This window comes from Pimephales promelas, chromosome 16, assembly GCF_988280905.1.
Source record: "Pimephales promelas chromosome 16, fPimPro1.hap1.1, whole genome shotgun sequence".
NCBI lineage: Eukaryota > Metazoa > Chordata > Actinopteri > Cypriniformes > Leuciscidae > Pimephales > Pimephales promelas.
In genome coordinates, this window is record NC_142784.1 from 28,511,220 (window position 1) to 28,529,040 (window position 17,821).

Sequence of the window (17,821 nt, forward strand, 5' to 3'; positions counted from 1 at the left end):
TGAATTTGTCATTAAAAAGTTATAATGGCTTCATGAATGTCAAAACCAACCACCTGACAGTTTAATGTAATGTTAACCTATAAAGCTAAGTGGTTTCTTAAGTTTGATAATTAATCTGCTATGTCATGTTCAAGACAGGTTATGATGTATTGGTTTATGTCAAGTTGTCATAACAAAGACATCTCAAACTATTTCATATTTACATTAAAAATGTCATAACTGAGCGAAAATGACAGTTGTCATAATATAAACATGCATAAAAATTCCATGGATTATTTTGTCTTTTAAGAAAAAAAACTAAGAAAAACTGAACTAAACTGAAATGTTGAACTAAAAATAAAATGGAAATATTAACTAAATTGTACTTTCATTTATAAGCTATTTTTTCAGGCTCATATCAAGAAGATCAGGTATGATGGATCGGCTAAGCCAGATGACATGATCAGCTGCTCAAACAAACGCCAAATAAAGTCCCATTTAAATGGCACAGTGGTGATACGTAACGGATCGCCCATTTTGGGATTCGAACTTACAATCTCCTGGATATCATCCCAGTTCTGCCACACTACATGTGTGTGTGTGTGCTTATCTCAGAAAGTCATCCCCCTACAAAACAGCTGTGTTTAGCAATAGCAGCAGTGCGAATACATCAACCGTACGGGCCCAATTGCTGTTGTAAAAACAAACAAATATGGCAGTAAATAAAAATCAATCTCAGATCGCCTACACAGTCATGGACGCTGAGCAGAGGTCAAAGCCTCGATTCGGGGTGACGTATTGCTCCTTGTGGAACAAAGGGCGAGAGTGGCGCGTTTCCATCAGCGCTTCCTCACGTATCTCCTTCGTGTAATTGCTCCATGAAGCTTCATCTGTCCTCCAGCTATCATCATATCGCTTTCCCCCGGCAAACGTGACACAACAACACCCCTCCCCACGGCCTCCACCCCTTCCCGGCATCCAGACCTTGCACTTTTTAAACGGCTCAGGGAGATCAATCATGGGTGAAATTACTCTGTATACATTATACTGGCGCTATAGGCTGTCGCCAGCGCTAGCTGGTAAGGGCAGCCGACGGAATAAAAGCACATAAATAAAGAATTCCTGCCTGTCTTCCTTTATCTGAGGTCTTTACCTCTCCACAGGATTAACTGCAAATGTGTTTACAGGGAGATTATCGGCCCCGTCAGAGGCCCCTCTCTGTGATTTGGGGCCACAGAGTCTACAAGGAGTGTGCGCGCCTATAGTTTTTACTATAGTGTTGCACTTACCTCATTTTAAACATTATGAAAATTAAAATGAGTGGCCGGTACCATCGGGTGTCCAGTGAGTGTCAACAAGTGTGACCGACAGTTGATTTTCAGGGTGTTTTTTTTTTTTTATCTGACACTTATGACAGGGGGGAGAGTGAGCCAATCAGCAGTAGGGGGCGTGTCCACTCAAGATAGGGAGGAGAGAGAGTGAGCCCATCAGCAGAAGGGGGCGTGCCCAATTATGATAGGGAGGAGAGTGAGCCAATCAGCAGTAGGGGGCGTGCCCACTTATGATAGGGAGGAGAGTGAGCCAATCAGCAGAAGGGGGCGTGTCCACTTATGATAGGGAGGAGAGAGAGCTAATCAGCAGTAGGAAGCGTCTACTCATGATAGGGAGGAGAGAGAGTGAGCCAATCAGCAGTAGGGGGCGTGTCCACTCAAGATAGGGAGGAGAGAGAGTGAGCCCATCAGCAGAAGGGGGCGTGCCCAATTATGATAGGGAGGAGAGTGAGCCAATCAGCAGTAGGGGGCGTGCCCACTTATGATAGGGAGGAGAGTGAGCCAATCAGCAGAAGAGGGCGTGTCCACTTATGATAGGGAGGAGAGAGAGCCAATCAGCAGTAGGGGGCGTGCCCACTTATGATAGGGAGGAGAGTGAGCCAATCAGCAGAAGGGGGCGTGTCCACTTATGATAGGGAGGAGAGAGAGCTAATCAGCAGTAGGAAGCGTCTACTCATGATAGGGAGGAGAGAGAGTGAGCCAATCAGCAGTAGGGGGCGTGTCCACTCAAGATAGGGAGGAGAGAGAGTGAGCCCATCAGCAGAAGGGGGCGTGCCCAATTATGATAGGGAGGAGAGTGAGCCAATCAGCAGTAGGGGGCGTGCCCACTTATGATAGGGAGGAGAGTGAGCCAATCAGCAGAAGGGGGCGTGTCCACTTATGATAGGGAGGAGAGAGAGCTAATCAGCAGTAGGAAGCGTCTACTCATGATAGGGAGGAGAGAGAGTGAGCCAATCAGCAGTAGGAGGCGTGTCCACTCAAGATAGGTAGGAGAGGGAGTGAGCCCATCAGCAGAAGGGGGCGTGCCCAATTATGATAGGGAGGAGAGTGAGCCAATCAGCAGTAGGGGGCGTGCCCACTTATGATAGGGAGGAGAGTGAGCCAATCAGCAGAAGGGGGCGTGTCCACTTATGATAGGGAGGAGAGAGAGCCAATCAGCAGTAGGAAGTGTCTACTCATGATAGGGAGGAGAGAGAGTGAGCCAATCAGCAGTAGGGGGCGTGTCCACACATGATGGGGGAGGAGAGAGAGTGAGCCAATCAGCAGTAGGAAGTCTCCACTCATGATGGGGGAGGAGAGAGAGTGAGTAAGAGGGAAATTTGAAGAAAGAGAGATGGCTGAGAGACATTACAAAAGACAAAAAGATGAAAGGAATTTCAGTGGAAAAAGAAGGGTTATGATCTGGCAAGAGGTTTGGGACACAAGTTAATATTAGAAAAGCTTTCCAGTGTTAGCCATGAGCAGCGATGGGCGCTTTCGAAAGGTTCAAGACCTTTGTTTCGAACCAGTGATTCAGTGCATATCGAACTGCAGTCATATGATTTCAGTAAACCAGGCTTCGTTATGACAACTGTCATAACCAAAATTGACAACAAAGCAGCTTACTAGGTTTACTTGACTTACTAGTCAAGATTTATACAACAAGATTTATAAAAAATGGATTTGAACATTTTCAAATATATTTACCTTGATGCAGCGAAGAAACTCGTGATCTGGTAACCGAAGCTAGCGTAGTAGGCATGTTCCATGATCGCCATCAGCTGAATACAGTTATAGCCTGTGTGTATGGCAATAAAGAGAGCAGTGATTATTAGCATAATCACATATATTTGTCATTGTTTGCTCATTCCCGTGCTGTTCCAAATTAATATGACTTTCTTTCTTTAGTGGAAAATTTGATATTCTGAAGACTGCTCAAGTCAGTGAGCTGAACTCAGATCGAATCAGTCTGAACAAATCATGCTCTTTTGAATGAACAGGTTAGTCAACTCCAGTGACTCCAGGTACAGATACATTTTCATCTTTTCATCACACAAAGCTATCATATGGCTTCAGAAGATATGTAATATAATGTATGAGTGATCTGGAATACTTTCATGGTCATTTTTGGAGCTTAACTCGCTAAAGAAATATCATAAAAATCCCCTAGAGCTGCACGATTATGTGAAAGAAAATTGATAAAAGACTGATAAACACTGCGATAGCAATTTAAAAGCAATTTAAAATATTTAGCTCGCAATTTTTTTTTAGCTCGAGGTTTGCCCAGCTCTTTGCTTGTTGCAAAAAAATATTATAAAAAAAAAAATAAGGCTGCTAATGTTTTATGATTATATATCAATATGACAACAACATTAAAAACTATGATGATTACTATACTATAAAAATTAAATTAAATAATAAAAAATAATGAATAAAACCATAAATATAAATATATATATATATATATATATATATATATATATACACACACACACACACAGGAAATTGGTATATGGTAATTGGATCATATGCCTTCATTAAAACATGGTTTTTAAATGGTTTTATTCAGTAATTAATTTGATTATTTTTATAGTATTTTTTAATGTTGTTGTCATATTGATGTATAATCATAAAACATTAGCATCCTTAATTTTTTTAAATAATGTTTTGTGATTATATCAATATGACAACAACAACAACAATATGAAAAATTATTTAAAAACAACAAATAATATAAACATAAAATACTGAACAAACATTTAAAATGAATAAAATATAAGAATTACCCAATTCCCGTATTAATGTAATATTTTACAAAAAAAAAAAAAAAATCCAGATTATGAAAATATGTCTTAATTCTTTTTTTTTTTTTTTTTTTTTTTAAAGTGGATATTTACATGGCATGACGCATACAGGTGAGTAAATAAGAGCATTTTATTTTTGGATGAACTATTCTTTAAAAAAGCTTCAAATCTTTTAAGATGCTACACGCATTTGTTAAAAACAGATTTTTGGTTGTGATTTTTAGCTAAGTTTTCATGCAAAATAAACATGTGGGAGCCAAATAAGTACAAATTCTGCTGTTACTGAATTTGTGTAGCCCTCATGGCAGTGTGTTCGAAATGCCCATGCAGAGTACGATGGCTTCACGCAATTCATAAACATCTGCTTTCGTTAACGAGACGATATTATACAACACTCAACACCCCAAACCTTGACAGGACAACACTACAAAACACTGAGGTACAGCAGCAACCCAAACCCACCAAAACAGCTATTTTTCTCTGTCCAGTAAGTGTCCACTACAGAAGTTAGGTCTTTTATGCAAACACAGAGGGCCATCGGGACGCACCGCCTGAATGACTCATGAGTTCACACGCAAGTCATACCAGCCTGGATCAGCCACAAAACCAGCGTTTCGTTCCCCCACGCAAGCTGTATCTGCACTGACACAGCTTTGAAACTGTACAGGAAGGACTCAAGAGGGAAATCCAGGCTTGTCTCACATAGTTCTTTTTCTGAGCAGATTGGTTTATTTATTTATCTAGCTAGCTAGCTATCTTCCTCGCCCTGCTTCAGAGAAAGTTTGGATTTTTGATGAGGTGTGACAGCACCAGGGGCTCATCTCAGCGATGATGCACCAACACACGCACACACACACAGAGCACTTTTTCAAGCTTTTTAGATGTCAGAGCCACAGTTGTCTAGGGAAATGCAAACCAGTTACCACAAAACAATGAGAACTCCTGGGAGCCACAGACACGGTGTGTTTTAATACATGGACATAGGCATGAATTATTCTATCATAACATTTGCTTTTGCAAATAGCATTGTAGGATTTTATGTGGGAAGACGGTCAATTGCCATGTAAACATTCAAGCACACATACTTCTGTTTTTCCTACGAGCACAAGATACATTTTATATATATATATATATTCAGAAGGAAAACGCAAGTGGTGAGGCAACATGCTGGAGTTGGCCTGAAAGTTTTCAATGTTTTCCTTGAGATGCCAAAAGAACCCACCATCAAGAAATTTCTATAAAATGATACATATACACTCACCTAAAGGATTATTAGGAACACCTGTTCAATTTCTCATTAAAGCAATTATCTAATCAACCAATCACATGGCAGTTGCTTCAATGCATTTAGGGCTGTGGTCCTGGTCAAGACAATCTCCTGAACTCCAAACTAAAAGTCAGAATGGGAAAGAAAGGTGATTTAAGCAATTTTGAGCGTGGCATGGTTGTTGGTGCCAGACGGGCCGGTCTGACTATTTCAAAATTTATTTCACAAAGTATTTCTAGGGTTTACAAAGAATGGTGTGAAAAGGGAAAAACATCCAGTATGCAGCAGTCCTGTGGGCGAAAATGCCTTGTTGATGCTAGAGGTCAGATGAGAACGGGCCGACTGATTCAAGCTGATAGAAGAGCAACTTTGTCTGAAATAACCACTCGTTACAACCGAGGTATGCAGCAAAGCATTTGTGAAGCCACAACACGCACAACCTTGAGGCGGATGGGCTACAACAGCAGAAGAGCCCACTGGATACCACTCATCTCCACTACAAATAGGAAAAAGTGGCTACAATTTGCAAGAGCTCACCAAAATTGGACAGTTGAAGACTGGAAAAATGTTGCTTGGTCTGATGAGTCTCGATTTCTGTTGAGATATTCAGATGGTAGAGTCAGAATTTGGCGTAAACAGAATGAGAACATGGATCCATCATGCCTTGTTACCACTGTGCAGGCTGGTGGTGGTGGTGTAATGGTGTGGGGGATGTTTTCTTGGCACACTTTAGGCCCCTTAGTGCCAATTGGGCATCGTTTAAATGCCACAGCCCACCTGAGCATTGTTTCTGAACATGTCCATCCCTTTATGGCCACCATGTACCCATCCTCTGATGGCTACTTCCAGCAGGATAATGCATCATGTCACAAAGCTTGTATCATTTCAAATTGGTTTCTTGAACATGACAATGAGTTCATTGTACTAAAATGGCCCCCACAGTCACCAGATCTCAACCCAATAGAGCATCTTTGGGATGTGGTGGAACGGGAGCTTCGTGCCCTGGATGTGCATCCCATAAATCTCCATCAACTGCAAGATGCTATCCTATCAATATGGGCCAACATTTCTAAATGCTTTCAGCACCTTGTTGAATCAATGCCACGCACAATTAAGGCAGTTCTGAAGGCGAAAGGGGGTCAAACACAGCATTAGTACGGTGTTCCTAATAATCCTTTAGGCGAGTGTAGATGGGGCCCTCCATACCAGATCTGTCTGCATTGTCCAAAACTGTCCATGCCACGTTTCTATGATTTTCGATTTTCTAGTTCTAAAAGTGATATTCTAAAGTTAAAATTTTGATTTAACGAGGCCATCACCAACACTAACCAACCCATGTGATTAAATTCTAACCAAAAAAATCAATTATAAAACATTCAAATAAAATGTGTAAGAAATGTTAAATAAGAGATTTACGCCTGTTCATATCATATAAAGATTTTGAATAGCTTCAGAATTCTTGAAATATAGTGCATGTGACGTATGGAGCTCCATTTCACTATAAAATCAAAATGGGCAATTCTTGTTTTATCTTTTATGAAATTTTGCTGTATTTATTATAAATTATTGAGTCATCCATGCATATCATATATATTTTTAATTCATGTGTCCTTCTCCGCCCTCTTGCAGTGACATCTCTTCTCTTCAATGATGATGCGTTTACCCACATGAGATCGACCAATAGCAATCCACAACCATCCAATCAATTCCCCATGGACAAAATCAAGCCCACCCAACATTTTTTCTAGTTCAAAAAAACGTTTCACTCGTATATATGTCACAATATAGAAGTTCCATTTCATGCGACTTTGACAGTGAGTCCACATTCCCTTTCTTTATATAAAAAAGTGTGACCAGAACATTATCCACAGCACTTTGAATTTTGGGGAAACTAACTTTGTAACTGTTATATGACCCCAATCGCTAAACCACAGGCTTCTAAACCTCATCTTCTGTGTCTGGTGGATACTTTAAAATACCCCCAGCATCTCCAAAACACATCGGCACAATTAAATCCACCTCTCTCCAACCCTCATCAACGGCAGCACTAATGAACACTTCACACGGTGACTAAAGCCTGTAAACAGGGTGTTGACCTACAGAAAGGGGCTTGAGGTACCAGGGCCAGCCGCTCATCATAAATGCGGCAATGTGTGTCAGTTTAAGCATCACTGCAGCTCGGATACTTCGTGATGAAGGAGGAATGTTGGCAGGGAGAATATAACCTCACTCTGAGCTAAAAAAAATATGTTTGTATCCTTGAAAAACGGTAAAGTACTGGATGAGTAATTCCAAGGTACTTTGATATACACTATAGCACAAAATGATAACAATATTCATTTTACAATATACCTTAATAGTCCGCTGGAATATTTTAAAAGAATACCATGATGTTGGTATATTTCCACCAAAAAAACATGGTAATACTGTATTATGGTATACTTCAGTACTGCTTTACAGACCTGCTACTGATCATGAAGCCCATTGTGCTTTTTGTTAGCCTAGAAAAATGAAAGTGTGGAACTCTTTTTAAGAGCATAACATTGTTGTAATGAATTATCTTCCCCATCTGAATCATCAAATGTCTTCATTTCATTTTAAAAGTTAAGCTAAAACAATTATTTGAGGGATGAAGAGTATTTAAGCATGTGCCAAATTTTAAATTGAAAGTTGAAAAAGGACAATTGCTTAACATTTTGTTTCAAAAGACCACGGAGAAAAATGATAAATGTTGATAAATGTAATAAATGTAAATGTTGAAAAAAAAAACAGTCAAGTGACATTTACGGATAAAATATTTTGTTATTTTTTTTAATGCCAAATATGCTAATTAATTTAAGGCAACAAAAAAGTAAGGTGACTAAATGAAATGTGACAAAACTAAACGAAATGAAATAAACTAAGGAAGAAAGTAAAGGATGTGTTAAAAAACACAATTAAGTATAAATAAAATAATGTATTTGAGTATTTGAATGAAACGTTACTGACAAAGATACTAATTAAAGCAAGGGAAAAAAAAGAAATAAAAAACTAAACATCACAATGCCAAATAGAAGCTGTTTTGTGTGTTTTTTTAAATAGAGAGGATTAAGCAACTTTTTAAGCAAGTTGCAGGGATTAAACAACTTAAGTCAATTTAATACAAATTCTCATTATCACAAGAGTTTTGTGTCAATGAAGCAGTCTCTTACCAAGATCTTTGATCCTAGGCAGCACGTTGTGTGTAAAGTTGCTGTAGGATGCCACTTTGCCCTCAGGAGAAGCGATGCCAACGTGGGACTCGTATATCCGTAAGCTCCTGGGCTTCTGTGGACGAGGATGCTTGTGCTGGCACAGAAAAAGCAGGGAAATATCTCTGGAACAATTCCTCATCCAAATTTAACATCACAGAATGAAACAAGTCCATGCCAATACAACTGAAGATAAGATGAAGCCGCTGAACAGAGCTGACAGTAGCTAATCTGGAGAATCTCATCGTATCATGAATTATGACCGGAGGACATTAACAAGCATATATAATTCATAGTCTGAGGAGATGATGTTCATGTCTCGACTTGATATTAAAGCAAAATTGCAATAAGTAGAAACCAATGAAATGGCTCATGATGCATTTACAAAGCCATTTTCTTCATCCCCCAGATTTCAGACAGTTTGCTTTGCTTGGAAACTTTAATTAATAGGAATTACACACACATCCTTATTAAAGTAGGAAGCTTATTTTCGCCATGGAATAAACTAATAAAAAGTTATAAATCACACAACAAACTTTACAGAGTTTACATCCCACAATTCTGACTTTTTTCTCAGAATTTTGCATTCGCATCCAGTCAGGTCTCTAAAAAATGTGGAGGAAAACACTGGAAGATGAAAAATTAGAATTCAGAGACGAAAAAAGTGAATTGTGAGATATAAACTCACAATTCTGAAGGGGGGAAAGGCAGTAATGTGAGATGTAAACACGCACGTGTGAGTAAAAAACTGAATTGAGAGATGCCAATGTCAATTTTATTTATATACCACCATTTATCACAACCTACGATACAAAGTCGCAATTACCCTAATTTTTATAGATTTTTATTTCGTGGCGAAAACAAGATTTCAGACTATTTTTACAGGGTCATCCAAATTAAAAATGAAAAATATACTGTACATAGCTAAAGGGGGTATATGTAAGAATTTACATGTATTAATTACCTTTTTTAATCCAAATGCGTGATCTTGTAACAAAACTTTTAAAAAACGAGTCCCCGACTTTCAATTGTGTCTATGAAACCTAATATACTGATATTTATGTGAAGGACTCGGGACGTTTTAGCTGGTAAAATCAAAAGTATCTGATGTTTACGCACGCTCCTGAGATCCTTTACGAGACTCATGAAATGAATGCTTATACAATGTTCATGAAAATGCATAAAGAGCCATTCAATAGTGTAATGTCAATGTGTCATGCAAATACAAGTGTTAAACTATAGTCAGATCTATATAGTCTATAGTCTCAAATATACTTAAAATATACTATCATAACAGTGTGATTTTAATACATCATCTGTCAGGATGATGCCGGTGAATCGCAGGGCTGGTTCAAAAATATCCACATCGCAATACAGTATAAACTAATAACAAGTGTTTCTCAATTCTACATATAGCCCCTTTAAAGGGATAGTTCACTTTGAAATTAATTTTTGATATGTTTTAGCTTACCTCAAGGGCATCCATTATGTAGGTGTCTTTGACGATATAAATAACGATATAAAAACGATATAAATACTGTTCGTTTTCTTACAAAAACTTAAGCCATCAATGTGTACTTACATTTACGAGTCATTAAATCATGTTTAACTTTGACTTCTCTGTGCATGCTTTTTGGTGGACCCCCTTAGCCTCCGGTGTATGATTGATAGACAACAACGGTTTGACTGAAAAATGTCAAAATTGAAAATACTGTGGAAACAAAGACACCTACATCTTGGATGCCCTTGAGGTAAGATAAAACATATTAAAAATTAATTTCAAAGTGAACTATCCCTTTAAACAGAAGGGTCGAAACTCAGAGCTAATAAGTACAAAACAAAAGGTTGTGGCACACCAACGCAGGGGGGAATAATCACTTACAATGTAAGGTTGAGGAGGGTCCCAATGTACCCAATCATAGATGACGGCCTTCTCATGCTGGGTCACATACTTTGCCCAAGGAGAGATTCGGTAGAGTCGCTCACCGGCTTTGGTGTGAACAACCACCTGGGAAGAGAGACAAATGAAGGATGTAACGGCAAGGGCACACAGAGAAGGTGAGGACATGGGCACAAGCAAAGGGTGCAGGGTAATGCCGGTAAGAGAAAATGTGTTTACAGCTGCCAGAGAGCAGGGATAAAGGGCCAATCTCATGGAGAAAGGTCACACAGTCCAAGCAAGAGAGGACGTTTGAGTGGAGTCTGACCGCTGGAGGTGAAAGAGGTTTAGTGCAGAAAAAAATATGACTTTTGAATTGATTGCATCGAGAAAACCTTGTGGCAAGAACAGTTTCTGAAAGGTTTATGATCATTTTTAAAAGGAAAAACTGCACGGTTATCGATTTGATAACCAAAAAGAGCCAGACCGATATATCGGCAGGCCGATATTATCGGCCGATATTAGGCATTTTACAAACTATCGGTATCGGCAGTTATAATGGCCGATAAATGAATGTTTCAAAAATAAAATAAAAATGGATGAAACACGCATAAACCATGTCATGTTGGAGTGTTGGAGTTGTATAAGTTTGTCCACCAGAGGGCACTCTATACAATCCCTGGCCTGTTGGCAACACTCGTTTATAACGCGCAACACATTCTAGCTAACCACAAAGCTAGCTAATGCCACTATCATCAATGGAATTTAATGAGCTTTGTTAATTAATTAATGGGCTTTGGTTCCTCCTCTGTTCTGTTGCGACAATAAAAGAAATCAGTTTTTTTTTAAAACTGCATTATCATATTATTTTAATTAAAACCCATACATAACTACAAATAACTAAATGTTAGGGAAATCTGTTAATGTTTTGTTGTGCGTTCCTGAAAAAAAAAATAATAATAAAAAATATAGCTGCGAGCAGCGATTGCGGGCCCAAGCCGGTGGCACCGCAACCCCGATGCCTTTAGTTACCCAAAGGCACCGGGATGGTGGTACCGCCGGCTTTGGCGCTTTATCGCTGCTCACATCTATATTTATATTTAATATAAAGCCGGTGGCACCGCCACCTTGGTGCCTTTAGGGTTATTCTGTACGACGTGTAAAAACGTAACCCCCGCTTTGACTATCAAAAAGAAGTGTATTGTAGAGCTTGCATCAATGCGGACTCGATGCGCTGTGCGCTGTAACTCCATGTGGCTTTAAGCGCATCATTCTCCACTCGGGATGCGCATAAGCGTTTTGTGCCACACTGTACTGAGCCTTTCATATCATAATGCAGTGACGCAATGACAGATTATTAATTGCCTTTCTTGTTCTGTTCTATCTCTTATATGTTGATAATAGATAGGACAGAGCACTAAAAACCTCAAACAAAGCACCAAAAACTTAAGCTGTTTGCTGTGTAGTCTGAGAATGAGCTGTTTGATTTGCACCCTCTTCCTCTTCACTGTCCTCCATAAAAACCAGCTATTCAGGTCCATGTTGTTCTAGAAAGTTTGTATGTTGCTGCCTCAATTAACATCTCTGCTATACATTTAAAACATGGCTATATCTAAAATAATTTATCTTTTTGATTTTTGTTATCTTGTTTTTCATGAAAGATTTTACAACAATACAAAGAGCAATGTGTATTTTCCATTAATATAGTTTGTAATGGCTTTTTTTGTCATAGAATATAATCATATATTTTTTGGATTTGTTATTTATCTTTATAATGAAGTTGTCTGTATTAAGTAGATTGTGTTTAACACACACAAGAGTGATTTATTAGTTCAACACATAGTTATAGAAATTCTACTTTATCTAAAAAAACCCTGCACTTTATATATACACACACACACACACACACACCACACACACACACACACACACACATAAATACATGTAAATAAAAATCCAAAAAAACAAACAAACATCAAATGTGTTTTTAGTCAGAGTATTATTTTAAACAGAAACAAATATTTGTAATTCAGATAAGAATGAAGTTAGTGTTTAAAAATCTTAAGGAAAACAAATATATTGAAATATAGCACATGAATTTTAAATTCATTCAACTTCAATTACAAATACAATCTTACTTTTATTTAAAGCAAACTATACATTTAAAAGATGGGGGTTATATGCCTATTTTGTCATTTAAAAATATTGTTATGCAAAATTGTTATGCAAAAAGACAAGGACTTAGAGACAAGGACTTGTAGGAAAAATCGCAGCCAGCCACACACACACACACATAAACACAGACAACAGCCCTCCCCTCCCCACACAGACACACACACCCACACACACACACACACACAGAGAGAGAGAGAGAGAGAGAGAGAGAGAGAGAGAGAGAGAGAGAGAGAGAGAGAGAGAGAGAATCGCAGGGGAAATAAATCCATTCAAACTACAATATCTGACTTTCTGTTGCTCAGAGCGAATGACTTTAAATTGGAAAGTTGATCGGCTTGACGAGAACAATATACGTGGTAAGTTTTGTAACTGTAGGTAAATTGAGCAAAGTTATAACACACTTTATGTCTCCTTTTTTAGTCATAAAATTCATTTCCTCGCAACGGCCAGACCGTTCGAGATATCAAAAATCCGTCCGGAATTGAGCATCCTCAATGTCTTGACTTCATGCACACCGAGTTTGGTTGTGATTGGTAAACACATGCATTGTGATTTGATGTATTTCTCCTAGGACAATTATTCAAACAACCCATAATTCATAATTCATAAATAACTTCCATTTGAACTGTCATAAAACTTAGAGCACGAAAGTTGTTTGGCCTGATGTGATCTATAATTGTACCGAGTTTCATATTAATTCATGCAAGTGTGTTTGATTTATGGACAAATTTTTGAATCCCAGTCCAGGGGGCGCTGTCGAGCCGCCCTGCCACGCCCGGTTACCAGCTTCAGCCCGGCCCTGATGGCCATGGGTTCTGACCCGTGTGCAAAGTTTCAAGAGTTTTAGAGGATGTTAAGGCCCCCGAAAATGCCAGAGAAGTTGCACACAGCAAATAAAGGGTTAAAATTAACCTGACAGGCGCCCCTCCTCTCACTCACACAGAGAGACACTGAGAGACTGGCAAAATTCTGAGATTTTCTCTACATTCAAACAAACATATCTGACTTTCTGTGGGTCCTAGCTAATGAGTGTCAATTAGAAAGTTGTCCGGCTCGAGGAGTACAATATACATACTGATTTTTGTAACTGTAGATAAAACTAACAACCCCACTTTTGTCAAAAGGTGGCGCTACTGAGCCCTCACCACACCCGTTTCTGAAACGTTGCACATGTCTACTGGCTAATAAATGTGATGTGTCTGTCGAGTTTCATGCAATTTGAAGCATGCTAAGGGTCTCAAAAGCATCCTAAAAGAATGGTAAAGTTTGATGCGTTGCCACGGCAACAGTTTCAAAGATATCAAGAATCCATTTACAGGTCTTCATCTGCCATGTATTTGCATTATACAGATGAAGTTTGAAGCAAATCGAGTTAAAATTAGAGGGTGATTTCAAAGCATTTTGAAAATGACACACTTCCTGCTGCCAGTTGGTGGCGCTATAACTTTGACTCACAATAGTCACATCCATGTGATCGTCCTCTTACAGCGAACACACTGCTGAAGTTTCATCAAGATCGGTTGATGTGTGCTGAAGTTATGATACACTTCCTGTTTCACGTTTCTCGCCATAATTTTGTTTCCTCGCCACGGCCAAACCGTTCGAGATATCAAAAATCCCCTCGCAAACTTTCATCCTCAATGTCTTGACTTCACGCTGACCGAGTTTCGTCGAATTTGGATCAAAGCTCTAGGAGGAGTATTAAAAATTCCATTGCGAGTGTTTTACGAACAACCCTAAATAGCCGACTTCCTGTTGGGCTGGGGTAAAAAGTAAAAGCACGAGGTATAGATGAAACGATGAGATCAACATGTGTACCGAGTTTCATATTATTACATGCAAGCGTGTTTGATTTATGGACCAAGTGTTCGGACCCCGTTCCAGGGGGCGCTCTCTAGCCCCCCTGCCACGCCCGGGTACCATCTTCAGCCCGGCCCTGATGGCCACGGGTTCTGACCCGTGTGCAAAGTTTCAAGAGTTTTTGAGCATGTTAAGGGCCCCAAAAGTGCCCGAATAGTCGTATAAATAATAATAATAATAATAATAATAATAATCCTGAGGAAAACAATAGGGCCTTCGCCCTTTCAGGGCTTGGGCCCTAATAACGAGCAGCAATGAAGGGCCCAAGCCGGTGGCACCGCAACCCCGGTTCCTTAGTTACCTAAAAGCACCAGGGTGGCCATGCCACTGGCTTTGGCCCTTCATCGCGGATCACAGCTATATATATATATATATATATATACTGTATATACATATATATATGAAGCCGGTGGCACCGCCACCCTGGTGCCTTTAGGTTTATTGTGCAAGACATGCAAAATGTAACCCTGCTTTGACTGATGCAAGCTCTTCAGCACAGTTTATAGTAAGAAAGAATATAGTAAGAAAGAAAAGTAAGCTGTTACTCTGAGATGGTTTGGGAAACAAACATTCATCATGTCGCATTGGTTTTAGTTACTTGTCCTCGAACAGAGCCCTAATCTGTTTATATTTCAGTTACACATTCTACATTGATTAAAAAAGAAAAATCAAATGTGTTTTTAATTCATACAGAAATAAAATATTTATAATTCAGCTGAGAATAAAGTTAGTTCAAATTTTAAGAAAAAACAAATATGATCTGAAATATAGCACATTCATTTTTAAATTCATTCAGGTTCAATTACCAAAAATACAATCTTAATTTAATTTAAATCAAATAATAAATCTAAAATATATGGGTTATATGCATATTTTGTAAAAAAAGAAAAAAAAAAGAAAGAAAGATATATATCCAAAAACACAAGGCCTTAAACTTTAACAAGGGTGCAACTCTTATCACTACAACAAACATAGTCACACACACAAGTCAAGTCACTTACATTTTAGATGCAATATTGACTTTTTAGATGCAATATTGACTTTTTTCTGTTTCAGCAGAGAAAATAGTTAAACAAAGATCACAGCGACCCATCGCGCATCTCAAAGCAATGTGTTTTCTCAATACTGAATGATTCAGCATTTTGAATCCATGACTCGTTCATTAAGACGGTCATCTGGCGACACCTTATGGTGATTTAGGGTTATGTTTAAAAGTATCGTTCTTTACAGCGATTTTTAATTGACTCCTGTTAAACCAATCTCGTAACATTATTGTGTAACCGATTTAATTTGATCAGCCTTACCTAGGGTAACAGCCCTATAGTGTCTTATTATTCTAAATTATTGAATTTATTGATCAAATTTACTAATGAAAAATGAAGCATACATTTATTAAGACTAGGCTGCCCTGCAGATATTAGGCTACAATATGCAGATTTAAATATACCATTTATCAAATAATCTGTTTATTTTTAGGTTACACATTACATTGTTTAAAAAATAAAAATCAAATGTGACCCGCTCTGGCGAAATGAGTCGGAAGTTGCAACCTTCCATTTTAAGATATGGGCCGATTATATGGAAAAACCATGAAATAACAAAAAAAAAATATATATATATTTTTTTTTTGCTAATTTCAAAGAACAGACATTCAAAAATAATCTCACAGGGTTTCGTAGTCGAGATAATTGAGTAAAGGTATTTAAATAACGATTAAAGTTGTCAAAGCTTTAAATTCGCTGAAATAAACATTGCTCTTCTCAACTCCCCTCGTCACCTCTGAGCATTTCCCGGGTATCCCCTGAAACGTTGAACTCACTGGAGGCTTCTAACCTAAACTGCGTGAGTATATTTATCTGCAAGAAGAATATAGCCTATGTAAGGCTGTAACGATCGCGACACTCAGATCCACGAACCTGTGTCGCGGTGTGAGAAGACAGAATCACGACACCGACACGTCCCTTCAACTCCCGAAGTTATCCTTCACGTCCAGACCCAATGCTAGCTACAACATCTTTAAATTACTATTAGTATTATTTGAAGTTAACATTATAAAATACGTAGACTTACACCACAAAACTTAAATTATTACTAAATTTTTTAAAATTGGGCAATTTCAGCATTATGGAGGAGATCCAATTCCCAGATAATTAAATATTTTAATAAATTGGCCTATGTGAACCACACTGCACAAACCAAAAGTAATACTCACCGGATGAAGAAGGGTTGACTCTCTCCAGAACATAAAATCTTTATTTTATTTTCCGTGTTCGCATTTATGAGGAAAAACAATCCGAACGTGACCGTTCTCTGGAAGCAGCACTAAAACTTTCACATAGCTTAAACATGCAAGCACAAAGCCTTTCTTTAAAGTAAATTTCGTTTTAAAATAATTATCTTAATTTAAATCAATGTTTCATCAACCAATTACTAGGATTTAATAATAAGAAATAAATTGCAGACAATAGGCTAGGCCTAATCACGACGCTGAGACGCGCGGCACGTGAACTGAAGCTTGTCTCATGAACCGAAAGTCAGCGTATAAGGTATCCTCACAGACATATATATTGAAATGTCTACTTTTAAAGACAACCATTCAAAATGAAAGAAGACAGACTGCTCTCTGCTTATGTGGGCTAATCCGTATGAAAACTGAATTTCTCTCTGACTCCTCTTCAATCTTTCTGATTTTAGAACATTTTTGTAAAAGTGACTTTTTAATTATTTATTTCAAAAAAATTAAAAATAAGTTGAGTTTCAGCCTCGTTAAATTGCATTTATATATGTTAATCTATTTGGTCAAATTAAGCTATATAAAATAAATAGTTTATCCCTTAAAATGCTATGGATTTTGAAAGATATCAAAAAAAAAAAAACAAAAAAAAAACGGGCAAAAAAAATTTTAAAAGCGATTTTCTTAGGTTTTCAATTGGAAAAAAAGGGCAGACGACCAGAATTCAAATCTGTATATCTTTACAACCATTCAAGGTATGACCAAGGTATCATTTGAAAGCTTACAGTGTCCTCTTTTCACTAATATCAAAATCTCAATTTTTAAATTTGGGTCACTGTGACTAATTTTGCTGGATCAGGTCGGTCACAAATGTGTTTTTTATTGTAGTATTATTTTATACAGAAATACATTATAATTATATATAATATACAAAATATAACCGTGGGCGCGATTAAACAGTGTTACAATAAAACTCAACATTGTGTTTTTTAAAAATAAATTCAAATAATACAAATCCCGAAATTGCGCTAATTTTAAAATTAAACTAAAACTCATGGCTGCACAAGCATTCATAACTGTGCGC

General features: G+C 37.9%; 1 protein-coding gene across 1 annotated transcript in view; it reads right to left on the reverse strand.

Annotated features, from left to right (window-relative positions):
• The window catches only part of gbe1b (glucan (1,4-alpha-), branching enzyme 1b), a 157,878-nt gene that overhangs the window by 95,363 nt on the left and 44,694 nt on the right, over positions 1–17,821 (reverse strand). The window contains exons 4-6 of the mRNA XM_039670539.2: positions 10,473–10,598; positions 8,552–8,687; positions 2,997–3,087 (exon numbers count right to left, since the gene is read on the reverse strand). Of these exons, the coding sequence (XP_039526473.2) occupies positions 2,997–3,087; positions 8,552–8,687; positions 10,473–10,598 (353 nt within the window). The remainder of the gene's footprint in view (positions 1–2,996; positions 3,088–8,551; positions 8,688–10,472; positions 10,599–17,821) is intronic.